The 20,748-nt window shown below is 41.2% G+C and overlaps 1 protein-coding gene and 1 long non-coding RNA gene across 3 annotated transcripts in view; one reads left to right on the top strand and one right to left on the bottom strand.

The window, feature by feature from the left end:
* GAB1 (GRB2 associated binding protein 1) overlaps nt 1-12,206 on the top strand; it is an 82,287-nt gene extending 70,081 nt beyond the window's left edge. The window contains exons 7-11 of one of the 2 annotated variants that reach the window (XM_053403288.1): nt 3,513-3,602; nt 6,983-7,076; nt 7,678-7,801; nt 8,937-9,056; nt 10,292-12,206. In XM_053403288.1, the coding sequence (XP_053259263.1) occupies nt 3,513-3,602; nt 6,983-7,076; nt 7,678-7,801; nt 8,937-9,056; nt 10,292-10,450 (587 nt within the window). In that variant the 3' untranslated portion in view covers nt 10,451-12,206. The remainder of the gene's footprint in view (nt 1-3,512; nt 3,603-6,982; nt 7,077-7,677; nt 7,802-8,936; nt 9,057-10,291) is intronic. The other variant, XM_053403289.1, reaches the window with a different exon arrangement.
* A 2,519-nt stretch (nt 12,207-14,725) lies between these two features.
* LOC128421060 (uncharacterized) lies at nt 14,726-16,813 on the bottom strand. Its single transcript, XR_008332215.1, has 2 exons — nt 16,747-16,813; nt 14,726-16,200 (listed from the first exon to the last, which is right to left on the bottom strand). It is a non-coding gene; the product is annotated as an uncharacterized LOC128421060 (long non-coding RNA).
* Between the last annotated feature and the right edge of the window lie 3,935 nt (nt 16,814-20,748).

The following is a 20,748-nucleotide window of genomic DNA, read 5'->3' as shown; positions in this document are numbered from 1 at the left end:
ACAAGAAGGACATGAGCACAGTACCATTTTCCCATTCATGTTCCTCAGCAACTGGTATTCAGAGGTATAGGGCCTCTGATGCTGGAGGTGGAAGAATGAGGTCTTCCCCCCACCCACCGAATTTGATACTTTTGCATTTATAAGTTGAATATATAGAGAAAAGACAGTTGTCTTTATATATAACTTTATATATGAATATACATGCATATATGTCCCCCCCCCCCTTTATATAAGGCAAATCAGAAAATAAATTTCATTTTCAAGTTTGGTTCTTGGGTTTGTCCTGTGCTCCTGTCTTTGATGCTGTGTTAAAACAAGGATGTAGCATTGCTTTTTTTAGTTTATATACCTGTGTCTGTCAAGATAGTAACATAGTATTTCATATGCAGTGATACATGGTGAGCACTGCTATGAAATTTTTACTTGCTTAACTAATGACAGCTGTCTAGTATTCTGCCCTAGAGATATTTAGGTTGGATCTTTAAAGTGCCTCTTGCTTGGATATCAAGAGAAGCTTAATTAAGGAAGTTCGTGGAGGGAAAGCTCCTTTCTCATTCTCCTTCTTGCATCAACCTGCACCCCTGAAAGGCCTCTGTGGATGACTGGGAGTTATCCTCAGCAATGGGAAATAGGTTGTGGGGGGGGTGGGTGTGTGTGTGTGTGTGTGAGAGAGAGAGAGAGAGAGAGAGAGAGAGAGAGAAAGAGAGAGAGAGAGAGACAGAGACAGAGACAGAGAGAGAGAGAGAGAGAGAGAGAGAGAGAGAGAGAGAGAGAACAGAACTTTCCTTCCATGATTTTATTTAGGTCAACTTACCTTAGGGTCCAATACTACATATAGGTTAACTCCTGACTAAATTTTAATTTACCCTGTTTATAAATAACTTTCCCTGTGGCTGGTAAACAGCATTGCTTTTTCTGTGTATTAAATAATCTAATAGTAGGTAACTAAGTTGCAAGTCTCTTTGATAAGGTTTTGCTTTATTTATTTAAAATTTATATTCTGTTCTGTAGCCCTCAAGATGACTGACAATTTTAGGTTACTGTAGTAGAGTAGACTAGAATAGATTGTAACCCACAAACTGTTTAAGCCAGATGTACATGGATATTAACATGGTTCAGTATGACTAATGAACTGTTCCCCACTTGAATGACTTGTGACCTCAAGACAATATAAGGGATATAAAGAAGAGCTAACAAAGTCTTCTACATTTTTTAAACTTTTATTTTATTTATGGTTGCATTTCAAATAATAATGATCTGCAAGGCTGTTAACAAGGAAATTAAAATGGCAATGCATATAATCAATCAACAATAAATGCATTAAAAGCTATGGTTTGATACAGTTCACCACAATAAGATACAGTAAGTACACTAAGACAAGCACAAGTTTGTGAATGTGTCTTCACCAAAAGGAAGTCATGTCTATTGTTAACAGCTAAAATGGGATGTCCTCTGTAAACCAATGCTGCATCTTGGGAATTAGATATTATGCCTGGATTTGGTTTTGTTTTGTTTTAAATTGCAGTAATCCACAGTTTTACAGATACCTATTTAAAGAAAACCAATTGGTGCAGTTACTTTCTTGCTCCAAAACAAGTTTTATTCGCAATCAGCAAGGAGAAAACTTAACCAGAAACCGATGTTCAGATGACAAATATTGGCTTTGCTAAGGGCAGGGCAGCACAGGAGTAAAAAAGGCCAGAGAGGAGCAAAGCGGCTGTGAACTCCTCTCCTCTCTAGGAGCCCATACATTTGCATGGTCCCAGAAGGACATAGTTTGTCTTAGTGATGTGTGAGCCAGGCCAATGCATCAGAAACAGGTGTTTTGTTTTGTTTTTTACAGCATATTAATGTTAAAAATTGGGGGGGTCAGGAGTAGGAATAGGAGGCAGGTTTAGCTCCATACCATTGGTATATAGCAGGGTTCACTCTCCCCAGAGTTCATCCCTCCCCCCCCCCAAAATCTTTAGTGGCAGACATCCACTCATTTGGGGCAAAATTAAATTATTTGCACAGTCGCTCTGTTTCACCCTGACACTGGCAGTCATCCCATGGAGGCAGAATCAGTACCTGTGCACAGAACATGCAATATGCATTCACCAGAAGGTTTCCATCACCATCGGTTGAGCATGTGCACTGCACATCTAGTAGTAATGCATGTCTGATCATCACATACTGTTTTCATGCATTTTTCTACATGGAATTTTGTTTCATAAAGTGATTCTAAGCTTAGCACGCTAAGGAGATGGCCTGCAGTGAAGAACATGAACATACATATGAGGTCCCATTGGCTGCTGCAGCCAGGGAACAGCTTCATTTATATTTGAAGACTGGTTTTGCTGGAAAGTAATCGTGGTCTTTTCCAATATAATGATCTAATCATCTTTCTCCTACAAGACAGTGGAGACATCCACATGGTAGTAGTCCAGCACATGATGGTAGTCCAGTTCTACTTATTTGTTTATTTATAGGCCTTGCAAAAAGCCTACAATATAGAAATCCGTCATAATCCAAGGGGAACCAAGTCCATAGTCATGGGGCCACCACAGAGAAGGGCATCTCCCTTGTGGCCACCCATCTTACCAACCTAGGAGACAGGCATGCCAGGGTAAGCCTCAAAAGCAGTTCTTAAATGTGAGCAGTATAACATTGGTACAGGCAGTCCAATAAACAACATGGGCTCAAATCATTGCAGGTTTACAGGGTCAAAAAACTAAACTGATCCCAGAAATCCATCAGTATCCAGTGCAGCACAGTATTGTAGCCAATAGGGTTAATCCGAAGCGTGATTATTGCTCTTTGAAAACTTTCCACACTACCCCAAAATCTGCTTTATGGCATAAAGAGCAGTATTTAAGGCAACAGAGAGAAGATACTTTCCTACAGGAATTAGCATGAACTTGCCATTACAGATTGTTACCCACAGTGACCCTTCACATACATTTTGGATGTGCATTTTTGGCCAGTTCTGGACCAGCTGAAGTTTCTGAACCACCTTTGAAGGCGGTGCCATGTAGAGTGCATTGCAGCAGTCTGGATGTGACCAGAGCGTGGACTGCTGCTGTAAGGCCAGCTCCTCCGATAGAGGTGCACTTGGCATACCAGCAGAAGGTGGTGAAAAGTGGTCCTGGTCACCGATGCCCCCTGCACTTCCTCAGTCAGCTCCAAATCTAGGAGCACTCTCAAACTGTGTGCATAGCCTTTCAGGGGTTATGCCAACACCACCTGTGAACCTCCTTCCTGTAATTAAGGAGACCCATCAGTTGATGGCATTCTACCATCTCTTCTTACATTGTCTCCTCCATGCATGTTTCCATCATGCATTCTGAATGTCGTGCTTATGCACTAGCATGTGCTTTTGCCACACTGCAGGACTCTTTCCACCAGCTGCTTGCTTTCGCTTCTAAGCATCACCTTTCTGCAAGGGGCTTGGCAATTTGTTTATAGGGTTCCATTTTTTCTTTAAAAAAACAACAACTATATTAAGAGAGACTCTTCTTTTTACCAATTAGGTCAGAGCCCTAAAATTTTAAGACCTAAGCCACATGGTTTAGAGCGAACAGATTCCCAAACCATAGGTGAATTTACTACAAGAAGAAAGGGTATGTACTTCAGCACTGCATGGTATCTGGGGCTGTGTATGAAAATGTTTTCTAAAAGGGAAACTCTTATAAAAACATGGTCGTCGCTACTCTTATCTCAATTTATTGGTCCGCTTATTTGTTAGCCGCAATATTTCCTGCTTAAGAAAAGGCATTCTTAGCACACGGAAAATGGAATATGCTGTACATAAAAGCATCTTTCCTTCAGTCAGCAATTAGCTCTGCCTGCTTAATGATTGTATAACTGTTTGTTTTCAAATATATTTCCAGTCTGCAGGTTATTTTAACTAATGTTTTCTAATGTGAAATGCTTGAAGGTGCAGATAGTGTGGCTATTGGGATGCAGCTATTGGGATCTTTATAGGACTGCTTTAGTATTACAATACTTTAAAAAAAACAAAAAACCTGAACTATATACAACAAGCACTGACAATTTGAGATAGGCTAGTGTTTACTGCATTGCCCCATTGGAGAGGGAGGTTTTAAATAATGCTAGAAAAGTAGCGTGTTATAATGGCCAAATCACCATTTAGCACATACCTTAGCTGTGGATCTCACTGTCATTTGAATGAAGCAGTTTTTCCACTCCTAGTATGTATCTACTAAAGGTCTTCAGTTGTCAACTGTCGCTGCCATCAATCAGCAGACAAGTTGCTGCTCATATGGCTTTCAAAAAATATTGGTGCCTTTGGAGACTTTGCAGCTGTGTGGAGCTCCATTTGAGATAGGCAATGTTCCTGCAGCCCCAGAATCTGGAATATGTGACAAAGAACAGTCCCTTTAGGTATATGCAGAATGTATTTTCTTCTCCGCTAGGTAATAAGAATCAGAGGAAAAGGCTTTCACTGTAGACCGTTACTTTACGATGTATATGTCATAGCACTTATATTTCCATGGACTTACTCCTAGGTATGTTTGTGTAGACACAATTTAAAATTCCTGTGAAGTTCATTGATGTGAAAATATGAAGTATACATTTGCATGTTTATACTTTCAAGTGATTCAGAGGACTTGTTAAAAGTGCTTCACAGTAATGATGTTCCCCATCACCACATGAACACTTTAGAATCTGTCTGAGGGTTTTAAGACGCTTTTAAATACAATCTGCTACTTCAGATTGCTCTGAAAACCAAGTGCCTTGAAAGCTTGTGAATGGTGCAGTCCCCTAACCTGTTTGGGCATTTGCAAAACAGACCCCAGTTATCTAGTCTCATAAATACTGAAAAGTGCTTAAGGCTGTACTGCTACATAAACATACAGTGGTACCTCTGGTTGCAAACTGGATCTGTTCCGGAGTCCCGTTCGCAACATGAAAAGAGCGCAACCCGCAGCAGCGCATCTGCGCATGCACAGGTTGGATTCACCGCTTCTGTGCATGCACGTGACGTCATTTTGTGCTTCTGCGCATGTGCAAGCGGCGAAACCTGGAAGTAACCCTTTCTGATACTTCTGGGTCACCGCAGGACGTAACCTGAAAGAATGTAACATGAAGCAAACGTAACATGAGGTATGACTGTACTTATGAATAAGTCCCATTGAAGTCAGTGGTTCTTACTTAGAATACAGTCGTACCTTGGAAGTTGAACATAATTCGTTTCAGAAGTCCGTTCGACTTCCAAAACATTCAGAAACCAAAGCGTGGCTTCTGATTGACTGCAGGAAGTTCCTGTAGATAATCAGAAGCCGCAGAAGCCCCATCGGATGTTCGGCTTCCAAAAATAGTTTGCAAACTGGAACAGTCACTTCCGGGTTTGCAGCATTCGTGAGCTAAACATTCGAGAACTAAGCTGTTGAAAAACCAAGGTACGACTGTAATAATAATAATTTTATTATTTATACCCCAGCCACTCTGGGTGGCTTACAACATATCTAAAAATATAATAAAAACATCAGTCCTTTAAAACTTCTCTAAACAGGGCAGTGTACTTATGAGTACATACTTATTAGGTCTGTCAGAAACACCATATGCAGATAATTTACTGTATGTGACTGACCTAAGTGCTTAAAACTGTTATTTAATCCTAAATAAAGCAGCCTGCAGACACACTGCAATGAGTCCTAGAAAGGTGGGATCAATTTCGGGGGGGGGGGGTTATTGCAGGATAAGGCTGGGGGTATAGGGTGATGTGCAACTAACATGCTCAGAGTACACACTTAAATAGATTTCAATGGGGCTTCTCTGAGAATGACAAACATTGAATATTACCCATAGCTATTCATTTTGTAAAATAGCAGTTATGCAATTTTAATATGGACTGTTTTCAATTGCTAAGAAGCATTGCCCCGTTCCCCAAACTAGCAGAGCCTTAAGATAACTACATAATCATGCTACATCAAGATATAACTCTGCTTGGTTATACACTCCAGTGACCCACCCTTGAAGATCTCAGGCCATGAAACGGTGTGTAAATTTGTAAAGTAAATAAATATGCAGAAAGGCAGTGTTTGCATTGACATTTCATTTTAAACCATGGCTTAGCCCTATATACATAAGCAGGAAGGATCTGCTATAAATCTCAGGCTTGTACATTCCCCATCTCTTTCTCTTCCTGCATGGTTGGGTGAAGGACTTTGGCAGCATTAAGAATCCTGGCTTGTTGTACCTTATGAAACAGAGATCATGGTTTGAAACAACTTCTAGCGTGTTTCAAAACAAGATGTTTTGAAGTTGGGTTGTTGTGAAATTGACAAAAGTTTAAAACAGTTTAAAATAAACCATTCAGTAAATAAGAGTTTATTTTAAACCATGATCTCTGGATCATAAGTCTGGATTCATGGAAAGTAAAACTAAATTCTACTGAACTTCTGCTACACAAGAGTGGAAGGGAGAGCATTCAAGGCTCAAAGCTACTTCTTCCTATTAATGCACATTAATGAAACCTATTAAATTCTGCATGTGTAAGAAAAGACAAACAGACCTGAAGAGCTTACACTGCTGCAAAGAAAAGCCCTTTTCTTCCTAGTTTCTGTAGCAAAGCAGTTTGTGTACAAAACAGCAACCATGCTGTTTACGTGAGAGTTTGACTCAGTTTAGATTGTTAATGACTCACTGTGGTCACAGGAGCCTAAAAAGGTGAAATTTGGAGGCACTTCATAGAGTAGATTGGTACATTAACGTTTCTAAATGTAGTAATTGTTAGCTGTTACATCATTCAATTAGCAGTAGCCATTAGTTAGTGTTTGATAGTAAACTAAAAGTATGTATATAAAACTCAAGTATTTGAAGAAGCTCTCTAATTTTAACACATTCCTATTCCGAATTATTTCCTCACCGACCTTAAAATAATGGGAATTGCAATAATATTGTAAGAATTCCTTTTGAGGAACTGTAGTTCTTTCCTAGTACATTATTTTAAAAACTTGTTTGCTTCTTTATATAGTAAAACCAGCACCACTAGAAATAAAACCTCTCCCTGAATGGGAAGAATTGCCAGCTCCAGTTAGATCTCCGATCACCAGAAGTTTTACACGAGAGTAAGTCTTCTCACCCTTTTAAGAAATTAAATATTTGCTTTTGTGGATGTGTGTGTATTATACAAGTAAACCTTTGGTGTGAAAAAAAGCATTTCACCCCAGTTCTATGTATGCTTACTTATAAACAAGTCTCACAGTGTTGAGATTCTGTGTTTTGGTTTGGTGTGTTTTTGCAGCGTAAGACTACACATGTTCATTCAGAATTACTTCTTAACATGTTCAATGCAGCATATACCCTAGTGCAGCGATGGAGAACCTGTTTTCCTACCAAGGTCCACATTTTCTTGGTGTCTTGGCATCCTGTCTCACAATCTAAGACACACAAATATATGCCGCATTGTCAAAAATGGGATTTTTAAAATTACATTTTGATGCTGCTGTAATGATTATCATCTCTCAATCTGTTCCTCTGTTTGGTTATTACTGAGGTTTTTGTTGTATTTTATGTAAGCTTCATTGAACTTTTATTTCTTTTTAAAAAAGGTGTGGTGGGGAAGTATAAATATTATAAACATTTTAAACAAATATAATAATACAGCTGCAAAGCGTACATAAGATGGTTCCAGTTTTACTTTTTAAAACCAATGTCTCTTTATTTTAGTTCCTCCAGGTTTCCTTTGTCTCCCCGACCAGATTCAGTCCATAGCACAACTTCCAGCAGTGATTCACATGACAGTGAAGAGAATTATGTACCCATGAATCCAAATCAGTCCAGTGATGATCCAGTATGTAGTTTTCATTTTAAGTACTCTCTTTACTGTGCAGCTCTTTCTAAAATGATGTCACAGACCTCATTTGAAGTGGTATCATACCACTCATCACAACTTTTTTGGGTGGGGAGAAGGCACTATACTACATGCTTTGATAACTTCCAGATTGGATTATTCTAATGCATTCTACATTGGGCCACCCTTGAAGATGACTCAGAAACTTCAATTGGTCCAAAATGAGGTGGCCAGATTGCTGGCTTGGGTTCTTCTCAGATCTCATATATCCCATGTTTTAAAACAACAGCATTGTTTGCTGGTTTATTTCTGGGTCTAATTCAAGGTGCTCACATTAGTGTTTAAAGCCCTAAATGATGCAGGGCCCAAATGCCTGAAAGACCCTCTCCTCCCCTACATACCATCTTGGGAGGTAAGATTGGCAGAGGGTGTCCTCTTGGTTGTTCCACTGCCCTCAGAAGCTCAGGGTAGGGGGTGGCCCAGGAGAGGACATTCTCTGTGGCAGCCCCTAAGTTGTGGAACTCCCTTTCCACAGAAGTGCGTCTGGCACCTTCCTTATATAGCTTTTGGCGAATGCTGAAGATGCACCTCTTTACCCTGACATTTGATGCCTGAGCTACCTAACTAGATCGAAGATAGATAGATAGATGATAGATAGATAGATGATAGATATGGACCCGCCTTATTTCTGAAATTTTTAGTTGTTTTAAACTGTTTTAAATATTGTGTAATATTACATTAATATTAGCGTTGTATTTTAATTGTTGTAACCTGCCCTGGGACCTTAGGGGCAGGGGTAATAAATTGTAGTTATAGTAATAACTCTCTACACCCTTAGCAAACTACAGTTCCCATAACTTTTTGAGATGAATCCATGACCTTCTGAGGTATGATACTGCTATAAAATATATAGCACAGATAGAGCTTTTTTAGTATGGGACACAGGTAGTTAAACGGTTCAAGAATGACATTTTTGTTACCTCATTTTCAGATTTGCTTATATTCAGGGCTGTGTTACAAGGAATGTTGCAAAATGTGGTGTGTCTAGTCAGTTTCTCACATGCTGTGCAGTGAGCACTACATTCCATTAAAGTTGTCACCATTGCTGACTTAAACATTTTAATTATAATTTCAGGTTCTGTTTGGGAGCAGCAGTCTTGATGGGGGAAGTAGTCCTATGGTAAAACCTAAAGATAAGCAAGTGGAATATTTAGATCTGGATTTAGATTCTGGAAAATCTACCCCACCTCGCAAGGTAAACAAAACTGAGTGGTTTATTAGTGACAATATAGGTGCCTTTCTGGGGTTAACAAGACATGTTGCTAGAGGTTCACTGGCATACTGGCAGAAATGTTTCACCAGTATAGATTTTCTTCCAGCATTGTCAGACTGGCAGAACAGGGGAAAATGAGGCACATGGAGTGTGGTTGTGCATACACCACATAACACAGCCCTTGCCATGCCTTCAGAATTGGCAGACTACAACGAATCAGTGAAATGGGCTACTATGGTTCATTACCTCCCATTGTAGTCAATGGGAGTGAAAAACTCCCCTTCTCAGCTGGGCAATGAATCTGGCAGTCATTGTGTCAGGGAATTTTCTTTCTCCATCAAGATACAGGTAAATTTTTGTTTATTAAATTGTCCAGGACAACTACTTATTTTTAGGAGAAAATGCTGTATTTAATATTTGCTTTTTCATTCCTCATTACCACATCACAATTAATACAGCTTTAAGAACTAAATGGCTTTTATCATCAGCCTCACTAATTAAAATTGGCTTCTGTCTATTAATACTAAACCAGCTTCATCTATCAGTTAAAACTTGCCACCAATAACCTAGCACAGGGTTTCCCAAATTTAGATCTCAAGCTCTTTTTGGACTACCGTTCCCATCATCCCTGACCACTGGTCCTGTTAGCTAGGGATGATGGGAGTTGTAGTCCAAAAACGACTGGAGACTCAATTTTGTGAAACCCTGTGGAAAACCATGGAATCTTTAATGTCACCTGCCATTATATTGCTACACTTAAGCTTTTCTTGCAGCCAGTTTTCTACATACTGTACGATGTTTTGAGGATAGGTGAGATGAATAGGTGTTGTTTTAATAAAAATGGTACAGTGCAAATAATTATATTCACTGATACATTTGTCTTACATTTTGGGGTTTCAATGAGTTGCCCATTGGACACTCTCACTTGAAAAAGTGGGGGAAGGAAATATGTGCAGATTCTTCCTCACCCCTGCAGCCCCCTGAAAAGCTGTTCTCAAGAGCTGGGGAACAGTGTAGTTGATGGTTTGAGGATTTGCCAGGGCAGGGGGGTGGACTGGCCAAAACTGCCCCCTCCTTCCCTTGCTGGGAGACCCTGCTGAATCTTAGTCCCTTCTGCAAAGAAGTCTTATCTTTTCATGAAAAGGATGCTCTGAAGCCAACCTGTAGACTTGTAGTAGCTTATCTTGTTATTACCCTTTTCTTCATTTTGTCTCCAGAAAAAGAGCAGCGGTTCAGGCAGCAGTGTGGCGGATGAAAGAGTGGATTATGTTGTAGTTGACCAGCAGAAAACACTAGCGCTGAAGAGTACGCGGGAAGCTTGGACAGACGGGAGGCAATCCACAGAATCTGAAACGCTAACTAAAATTGTAAAATGAAAAAAAAAGAGAACCCTCTTGTCATCCTGCTCAAATTTATAAAAAGAGCTGCAGTTATGCCATTAACTGATGGAAGAGTACTGGACAATTCTTGAATGTCCCCCCCCCCCCAGTTATATGAAAATCAAGGTGATACCATGAGATAAAACAGTAACCTGTGGCATCTGGGTAGATCATGCAATGTAAAATAATGTGTAAAATAGTATTGCTTAGGTCCCAGAGAAGTTTTGGCCTGAAGCTAACACATTTGTAGTATTACAATGTCTTATGCACTTTCCCCCCCGTTAAAATGTTGGTTCAGCTTTCCCCGGCTAATGTACTTCTAACACCTTTTTCTCCCAACACTACTATATTTTATAGCATTCTAGAAAGTAAGCTACTTATGATATAGAAATCAAGGTCTGAAGTGCGTTTTAACAGCTCAAAAATGAATTAATAAGAAATAGTTTCACAATTTTAATCTACTTGAAATGTCAAGAGATGATTTGTTAAATACCTATGTTTTATATTTAATACATGCGAAGAATATTTGGAAGGCTACAGGTTACCTTCCTAACAGACATGGCTGTGACTTAATAATAGTCATTATTGGTTTTAGGATCTACCCTTCTGTCTTATGCAATATCACACCAATACTGGAGCTCCTATTGTAGTTTCATTTGTGACAGTGTTCATATTCAGTGAGCAAAGATTCTGCAGGGAGGGATCTTTTGTACTGAAGAATTAAACTTTGCATAGTCCTGCAAATCACTGATGGGGTGCAGTAATGAGTAACCTTACACTTCATTTGCAAACCATTACTTTTACATTATTTACAGAAGGTAGGATCTCTTGAGATCAGGTACGTACATAGCACTGTGGTGCTAACACACTTATCAGGTTTAAACAACGAGTTTTAAGTTTTCTACTTCTACCAAGCCTTAATATTGGTTTTCAGTATGAAAATTAAAGAGACAGTTTGACATTCACTGTTTGTAGTACTAGAAAATACTGTGATTTTTTTTTGGAGTAGAATTCAGATGGAAATACTATGAGCGTTATTCACCATATTCACTGTAGACCTGTTGAAATCAATGGACTTAATGTCCAGTGAGCTCAGTGGTTCAACTCTGACTTGGTAGGATGTAATCCTAGGTCTTGACACCATAGTGCTCTTTTAATGATCCTTATTATGCCTAGTTTCCTGCTTGGCCTTATATTTAAATTCCTATGCAATTGATATCTCTTAACATTTTGTGTTGTTGTTTTTAAAGAAAGGTGGTATGTTGAAGTGATCTCATTCCCTCTCTCCTTTTTTTTATAAAGTTCTTTCCCCAGGTACAGAGTCCATATTGAGTACTTTGTTCTATTAATTCTCTACCCCTCTTTCAAATAGCACCCTCCCCTAAATTAGAAACCAGATTTAGTTGCAAGGAAGAAAATGTACACCTTAATCAATCCATTAATCTTGTTATAATGGCAAATTACTAATTCATTCTCACACGGATGCATTAAAGTAAATTCTTCTCCGTACCTCTTGAGTTACAAATGAACATAGAAATACATTAGTATTGTTTTAATGAATGCTGGCCTTAATACTGTGCCTAATTTCCTGTTGTCACCCCCTCAATAGTATGTAAATTGTCTTTATTCCTAACATGGTTTCTTTTTAAATTAGAAATATTTTGATGTTTTCAATATTTTTTTTTGTAAAATAAAAACTAAACATGTTTCATTCTGAGATGAATTTTAAATAAATTCAAGTTGTTCTGGTTAACACGTGTGCAGTTGTTGTCTGAAACTCACAAAACAGCAATGTATTTACAAAGCTCTTGAGCTGCCAATTTCCGGTGTCATTTGAATATAGATTATTTACCCAGCCTAGAAGTTGTGAACTATCTCAAAAAGATGATAGCAACCATGGCAGCATTTTATCCTGCTAGCATTTTTTTCTGTTATTTTCTACTTTGTCTCTATTTTCTCAGCAGTCTTTACAGCTTTAAAAAGACAAGCCCATTCATCACTTGGATAGGCCACTGCCTCGTTTTTCTTACTGATTAGGTGGGAGAAGGAAAGACTGAATTGAGGAAACAGCAGCAGCACTTCCGTTTTGCTGCCAGGGAAAGCACATTTTTAAAACAAGGTGTTAAGTTGTGGGTGAACATATCAGACGACACAGCGATTCTTCAAACAGCTCTTGTTTATTCACAGGCCAGAACAGAACTGAACTGAAGGGTTCAGCCAGCCTGCTTATATAGAGCTCCACTACAACGCAACAGTAACCATTTTCTGTAACTATCCAATCACTGAACGTCACTTTACATCCCTTATTTGCATATGTGGACCTGAACCATCTACAGTATCCCCCTGCTGGCCCAGGGTGAGAACTTCAGTACATAACACAAGGCTTGCCCCATATCTTGGCATAATGTGGATTGTGAAGCCTTTATTTCTTCTTGAATCCATCCACTCCTACCCCCCATCCATGCAGTGTTCTCCGTCTACTGCCATCCCACACTTTATCCTCCCAAAATCTGAGGATTCCCTATGCAGTTAATGTAGCTCTCCTATTCAGATTTTCAAAGTGTAGGGCTTCACAGTTCACATCAAATCAAGGCATAGCTGTCAACTTTCAGATTTGAAAATAAGGGATCAGCAGCCTCACCTGTCCCGGGGACAGTCTACGGGATATCTAACAATCCGGGATAGCAGCGGGAAGCAGCGCTGGAATAAGGGAATTTCCCACAAAAAAAGGGAAGGTTGACAGCTATGAATCAAGGTATGGACAAGCCCTTAGTTAGGTAAATGCAATGTGAGTTCTTTTTAATATTCTGCATATTCAGAACCTATAATACATGTAACAATAAACCAAGCAATGGGTTAGCATGGTAGCAGCAGGACAGAGAGAAGCAGCAAAGTGGCTATGGGTTTCTCCCTGGGGACCTGCACACTTGCTTGTTTTCGCTAAGCCACACCACTACTGCCCATTGTATTACAGTAGCATGTTCTGGTTAGCATTTATCAAGCTGTCTTATAAGGAGGTAGCAAAACAGAAATAGTAATTATATCAGATTATATACTTCATTGAGCCCAACCAGTTGTTTACAACTTTACTGATGAAACTGAATACGTTACATGTCTAGCCTGGTGGCTGCTCTCAAAATGGAGAAAATGGGTAGCAGATTATGTAAAGCCAAGAACATAGATCAAAACGAATTAGATTTGCAAATACTACACATTTGGATCTGCGACATTGTTGTTGAAATATGAGATCCTAGTAATTTCTCTTGGCAAGACCTAACAGCCTACTATTTAGTTCTTACTTCAGTCGGTCCCTGAAGAGATGTTCCAAATACATCCACAAAGCCATGATTGGTGGTGAGCTCCCTCTTGTGTATGGCAGTGGAAGGAGGCCTCCTCCAACATCCCTGCAGATCAGAGCTTTCCACACTTTTCATGTTCGTGACACACATGACACAGTGCACACACTCCATTTAAATGGGAATGCCCATCAACTTTGTGGGGGCCCAATCCCCTCAAATATTCTATTGTGTGGGCGAAAGCTCCCACGGCTCCTAGGAGTTGGCTCCCATGTCCACCAGTATCTCCTCCTTTGTGGATCATCCATTCTTGAAATGGATAAATAGCAGCAATTTAGCCAATGAAACATAATGTATAGGTTATGAGATCTTCCAAGAGGGTTCAGCCCATCACAAAAGTTAGGCTTCATGCTTCCTTGAGGGTTAACTGGCTAGTATGCTTTTAGGTACAAAAACTTACAAGGCCCTTGATTAACCAAGCATCTTGCAAATTTCTGAACCTGAAAGAATGTTAACAGGTGTGCAAATATCCCTTCCCTAACTAGATTTGAAGGCATAGGTATTCAACCAGTGGTGACATAGAACAGGCTGCTGGCCTCAATTATGGCTGGATGATTTCTACAAACTGCAATGATTTGGCAGGGCCAAGGGAAGTGTGGGAGGCACGATTTAGGGGTAAAGTGGGTTGGCAGGGGGTGGGATGTCATCAGGATTAAGCAGCCCATTAGACTATTTTGAGCCAGAGTAAAAGTTAAAATAGCACATTCCTGACTGCAGCAGTATAAAAATCTAAGTTAAGGAAGGAACCATCCAGTAGCCAAGCCCACCCTGCCTATTTTATCAAACTCAAATTCCCCAAATAAACCACTCTTTGCAAGACTTCAACAACAAAAAACATCAGCAATAACACCTGCTTTTAAAAGTATTCTGTTGCTTTTTCACATGTAACAAACATAATTTAAAATACAATAAACAATAGCAGCTAGTCTGTCATTTATTGGAAAAAAGGAGTAACAGTTAGAACCCATTTATAATGTCTATTAGAGACTCGAATCCAACAGGTCTCTCCAGATGTTTTGATGGGTCTGGGCAGTGATATAGAAGGATAACAGACTCATCTTGCCTCTGGTCACTCTGATCGGGCACATCAATTTCTCAGCCAAGGCAGTGGACCACATCTGAGCATACTATGATTCTATTGCAGAATGCCAACCTTTAGCTATTTCTAAATGAACAACTACCAGCAAAAATGTCAGCATCTCCTGAAGAGATAAATGTTGCTTTGATTCATCTATTATTCCCAGCAGGGCTAACAAGGGAGTTGGAGATACCTGGGTTGTTTTGACATCTTTCTCAATTACCTTCTGATGCTCGCTGACCTTGGATTCTGTTTCTGTAGTATTCACAGTCTGCAAGTTGCTTATTAAGTTTTACTTCAGAGTCTTCAATTTCTCTCTAGGTCATTCTTTGATTTCCCATGACTTACTGAATGTAATTAAAATTATTTAACTTGAAACTACAGTTTGATATGTTTGGCAAAAGCAATTACTTTTAAAACTTATTTTATTTTCCAGCATAGTGAACATCTGCCTCACAGGATGCAGCTAATTTTAGAGGCTACTCTGTTGCGAGGATGGCAGCAAATGAATCTTACTTCTCTGCCACCACAGAGTCAGCGCAGCGCCAGCCAGAAAAACTTATTTGAGTGGTTAGGGGCTTATCATATCTGAACCAAGAAAGAATCCTTGGAGGCCTGCTGTGACCAACACTTTGTTGAAAGTTGCTGACATCAATTCTAATTTAGGTTGGTTCTACGCTAAGACTGTGAACACACCATATATTTAAAGCACATGAGTTCCTCCAAAGAACCCTGGGAACTGTAGTTTGTTACACGTGCTGGGAGTTGCGGTACTGTGAAAGGTAAACTATGCTTTCGAGGAAATGGTTTTTGAAGGGAATAATGTGATTTAAATGAATGGTGTATACAAAGCCAAAGGCTGCCTACATGTTACCAGCTTAAAAGGCAACTAGTTTTTCTTTTTATCGAAGCTGGTTTGGGGGAACTGTGTCAAAATACAGTATTTCATTAGAAATGACAGGATAGATCTGGCGGGTCACTAAAGTTATGTGTACACTACTTCCCAAACCAGCAGTGGGAGCACACAGGATGCAGAGTAAAAGGGAGTGTGTGCACAGCCTAGGTTTTCTCAGCATTACTAAATATTCTCTCTTCCGTTTTAAGCTCTAAGTGGAATTAAAGCAACGGTTCCACACTGCAGTTAACATTGTAATTTATCTCCATTCACACCCAGCAATGCAAATGGTGATAAGGGAAAATGGGGACTGTGCATGTAGGACAGACCCTCCAAGTGTCCCTATTTTCCAGGGACAGGCCCTGATTTAGAGAAGCAGTCCTGGTTTCTGATTTGATCCTGGAATGTCCCACTTTACCTTGTTGTTGTTGTTTAGTCATTCAGTCGTGTCCGACTCTTCGTGACCCTATGGACCTGATGCCCAGGATGTTAATATTTATTCTTGCCATCTCATTTTTGACCACGTCCAACTTACCAAGGTTCATGGTTCTTACATTCCAGGTTCCTATGCAATATTTTTCTTTACAGCATTGGACTTTCCTTTCGCTTCCAGGCATATCCGCAACTGAGCGTCCTTTCGGCTTTGGCCCAGCCGCTTCATCAGCTCTGAATCTACTTGTACTTGTCCTCCACTCTTCCCCAGTAGCATGTTGGATGCCTTCCGACCTGAGGGGCTCATCTTCCAGCGTCATAACTTTTATATGCCTGTTGCCTTTGTCCATGGAGTATTCTTGGCAAGGATACTGGAGTGGCTTGCCGGTTCCTGCTCCAGGTGGATCACATTTGGTCAAAACTCTCCACTATGACCTGTCCATCTTGGGTGGCCCTGCACGGCATAGCTTCTCTGAGTTATTCAAGCCCCTTCGCCACGGCAAGGCAGTGATCCATGAAGGGGCCACTTTACCTTGGGACATCCCTATTTTCATCAGAGAGATGTTGGGGGGTATAGTAGGATGTTCTTGTCCAACAGAGAAATGTTGGAGCTAGAGTAGGGGGTGCATGCATGTGTATCATTTGAAGGGATGGATAAGGAAAAAAGAGTGCAGGGAGTGAAATTAACAACTATATGAAGCTAGTAACAGCTGTCATCAGAGGATCTGAAGTGTCATCAATATGTGGATGATACCAAGCTTTATCTCTCTGTCCATATGAATTAAGAGAGGTGGTTGAGGTGCATTGCTTCTTGGCAGTAGTGGGCTAGATGTGGTCCAAGAAGTTGAAGCTGAATCCTAAAACGACAAAGGTGTTTTGTGTCCCAAGTTCTCATATCTGGGAGGTGAGATGTGACCTGCTCACCTTCTCTGTCTCTGGCTCAGTGGGAGAGCACCAGCAAACAATGTAAGCGAACAGAATGGCAGTTGCCCCTGGCTGCTTGCTCATTTGTTCTTTCTCTCTCTGAGCTGTGATGGAGACTAGGCCCAAAAGCAGAGGGAGAATCACAGGAAGGAGAGAGGCCACTGGGGAACTTTGCTCAATGACCCCCCCAAAACCTCAAGCTGGCGCAGCAGGTGATTTTTGTTAATATGGGAGAGAGACTTGGAAACTACAACTAATCCAGAATGCAGCAGCTAAATGGGTGACTGGGAGCGGCCGCCAAGACCACATAACACCGGTCTTGAAAGACCTACATTGGCTCCCAGTATGTTTCTGAGCACAATTCAAAGTGTTGGTGCTGATCTTTAAAGCCCTAAATGACCTCGGCCCAGTACACCTGAAGGAGCGTCTCCACCCCCATTGTTCAAGCCAGGACACTGGGGTCCAGTGCCGAGGGCCTTCTGGCAGTTCTCTCATTGCGAGAAGCAAAGGTACAGGGAACCAGGCAGAGGGCCTTCTTAGTAATGGCGCCCACCCTGTGAGACACCCTCCCATCAGATGTCAAAGAAATTAACAACTATCTGACATTTAGAAGACATCTGAAGGCAGCCTTGTTTAGGGAAGTTTTTAATGACTGATGTATTAAGGTATTTTTAATTGTTTGTTGGAGCTGCCCATAGTGGCTGGGGAAACCCAGTCAGATGGCTGGGGTATAAATAAATAAATAAATAAATAAATAAATAAATAATCATCATCATCATTAGAGTGGTGAACATTTTCATACCCTCCAACATTTATCCAATGAAAATAGGGACATTCCATTACGTAACGATAATTTTACTATTTATATCCCACATATCTTATTGGGTTGCCCCATCATTCTGGGCAGCTTCCAACATATGTAAAAACATAGGTAAAGTTAAAGGTACCCCTGCCCGTACGGGCCAGTCGTGTCCGACTCTGGGGTTGCGTGCCCATCTCGCTTAAGAGGCCGGGGGCCAGCGCTGTCCGAAGATACTTCCGGGTCACGTGGCCAGCGTGCCAAGCTGCATCTGGCGAGCCAGCGCAGCACACGGAGACGCCGTTTACCTTCCCGCTAGTAAGCGGTCCCTATTTATCTACTTGCACCCGAGGGTGCTTTCGAACTGCTAGGTGGGCAGGAGCTGGGACCGAGCAACGGGAGCCCACCCCGCCACAGGGATTCAAACTGCCAACCTGACGATCGGCAAGTCCTAGGCGCTGAGGTTTTACCCACAGCGCCACTCGCGTCGCGTATGTAAAAACATAATAAAACATTAAAACATTTTTTAAAAAACCTTCCTTATACAGTACAGGATTCCCATCAGACAGCTTGGGGGTTGGATAACTCTATACCCTCCAACATTTCTCCAATGAAAATAGGGACATTCCGAGATCAAATCAGAAACGATGGCGGCTTCTCTAAATCAAGGACATCCCTGGAAAATAGAGACACTTGAAGTGTCTGCATTTCTGTGACTGTGTATTCTAGCCAATGTAGGCTTTACAACTGCCGTAGAGAAAACAGCAGTATTTAGAGGTGTTAGACCAGTGCTTGGAAGCAGATGGGTTGGATGTAGGTCAGTAAACAGAAGCTGAATCCTGAAAAGACAAGAGATCTTATGTATCCCGAGTTCTCATGCCTGGGAGGTGGGTACAAATCCACTACTTGGGCTGCTCTTGGATTCAACACTGTCCCTGGAGGCTCAGGTGGCCTGAATGGCTAGGAGTGCCTTTTCCCAGCTCCAACTGGTCTGCCAGCTGTAGCCTATTTTGGACAGAAATTACTTGGCTGCTATGTGGGTCCTGTTCTTGTCCTGTTTTTTTGTTCCCCTAACTGATGCCATTTTGCTTCTGTAAAAAACTGCCTGCTTTAGAATTTAGGAGGGTAAGCCACAAATATGCGAAGACCAGATAACGTTGCTAGGCGATTTTCAGGAAAACCTCCCTCTGCCAGGCATCTCTCCCCTTCAAGGTCTCCAGGCAGGGTGTCCTGTTTTGATCAGTGCAAGGAACCTCGAAAGGGGGAAAGGAAGGGGGGATGCTTATAAAAAGTATGAACAAAGGCTATTTGGGGCGGTTTCGCCATCGCACTCAGCTGAATAAACGAGTGATTATGGGAGACCAAGGCAGCTTGGGCCTGATTAGCAGACCCCAACAGCTATACTCCATCTTTTGGTAACTTCGAGACTGGATAGTTGCAATGTCCTCTATAGGGGGCTACCCTTGAAGACGACTTGGAAACTTCCAACTGATCCAAAATGCAGTTGCTATATTGCTGGCTGGGATCCTATTTAGATTTCATATAACCTGTTTTAAAACAGCTACACTAGTTCCCAGTTCATTTCCAGGACCAATTCAAGGTGCCCCAAATGGCTCAGGCCCCAAATATTTGAAAGGCGACCTCTTTCCCTACAGAGACTCTTGGGTGTTAAAATTAGCAGAAGTGGCCCTCTTGCTAATTTGGCAGCTTTCTATTCTCCTATGCATTGGAAAACACATGAAATGATCAGCTTCAATTGTTTAAAGCACTGGTCTTTAAGCTTAACTGGTGACGTGGGGCTCACTGTCCTTCATATCTTTCTCTAAAGTGGGTGATGAGAGTGGCGTTACTTTTTTGTTTTGTTTAGTAATTGTTTTTAAAGAGGGAAGGTGCCTACTTGACCCAAATAAGGACAGGTGATCTGCAACTTTAATAATTTAGAAAAGGGAATTTCATCTTGTCCTGCTTTCCCCACCTTTGCATGACCAGAGAAAACAAAAAAATGGATGTGATTTTATAAAACCCCAAAATCGCACCCCACGTTGCAAACTTTAGTTAAATGTATGATCAGGATTATGTTGTTTTAAGGCAGCAGCTCCCCAGATTTTTGGGACTCCAGCTCCCCTTACCCATGGCCATTGGCCAGGCTGAAGGGTGCTGGAATCCCACAAAAGCTGAAAAAACCCTTTATCGAAATAAGAAATGCATTGCCTCCCCACGCTTCCTGTCTTTAAAAACGAACAAACTCCGGCAGACTTTCGCTTTCTTTTGCGGGTAATGTTTTTAATGTGGCGCACTTGATATATCTGCTGTCCCCGTTTCGCTTCCTCATCGGGTCGTTGTTTTATATTGTTGTTTCTAATCCTCAAGTTGTTATATTTTAGCTATCTGAGAGATGCGCCACAGCAGCAGGCCGAAGGTTCGCAAATAAAATAAAGCAATACAAGTATTTTACTTTAAAAAAATATTTAAAAAATGGCAGGCACCCAAACAGATCCTGGCACGTGCCTTCAACATCATGTGTGAAAACGTCCCAATGTGCTTGTCCAAGGCTCATCCCGCCTTCCGCCCCGCTCCCTACGCGCGAAAAGAACGAACCCGGGCCCTCCCCGCTACTCAAATGACGCAAGCACAGTCCCCGCCCTTCCCTCGTTGATTCCGGAATCGCGCTCACACACGCGCGCGCGGCCCCAAATCCCTCCTCCTCCGCCCTCACGCCAAAATAATCGCGGAGGCAGCGTCCCGTGTCACCTCCTCTCTCTTCTCTTAGCCAATCAGAGTCCGTGTGCTGCGAGCGCCGGCGTCTCGGCT

Source organism: Podarcis raffonei, chromosome 9, assembly GCF_027172205.1.
Source record: "Podarcis raffonei isolate rPodRaf1 chromosome 9, rPodRaf1.pri, whole genome shotgun sequence".
NCBI classification, from domain to species: Eukaryota; Metazoa; Chordata; class Lepidosauria; order Squamata; family Lacertidae; genus Podarcis; species Podarcis raffonei.
The sequence above is the reverse complement of the archived record's forward strand: the minus strand, read 5'-3'. Positions and strand labels throughout refer to the sequence as shown.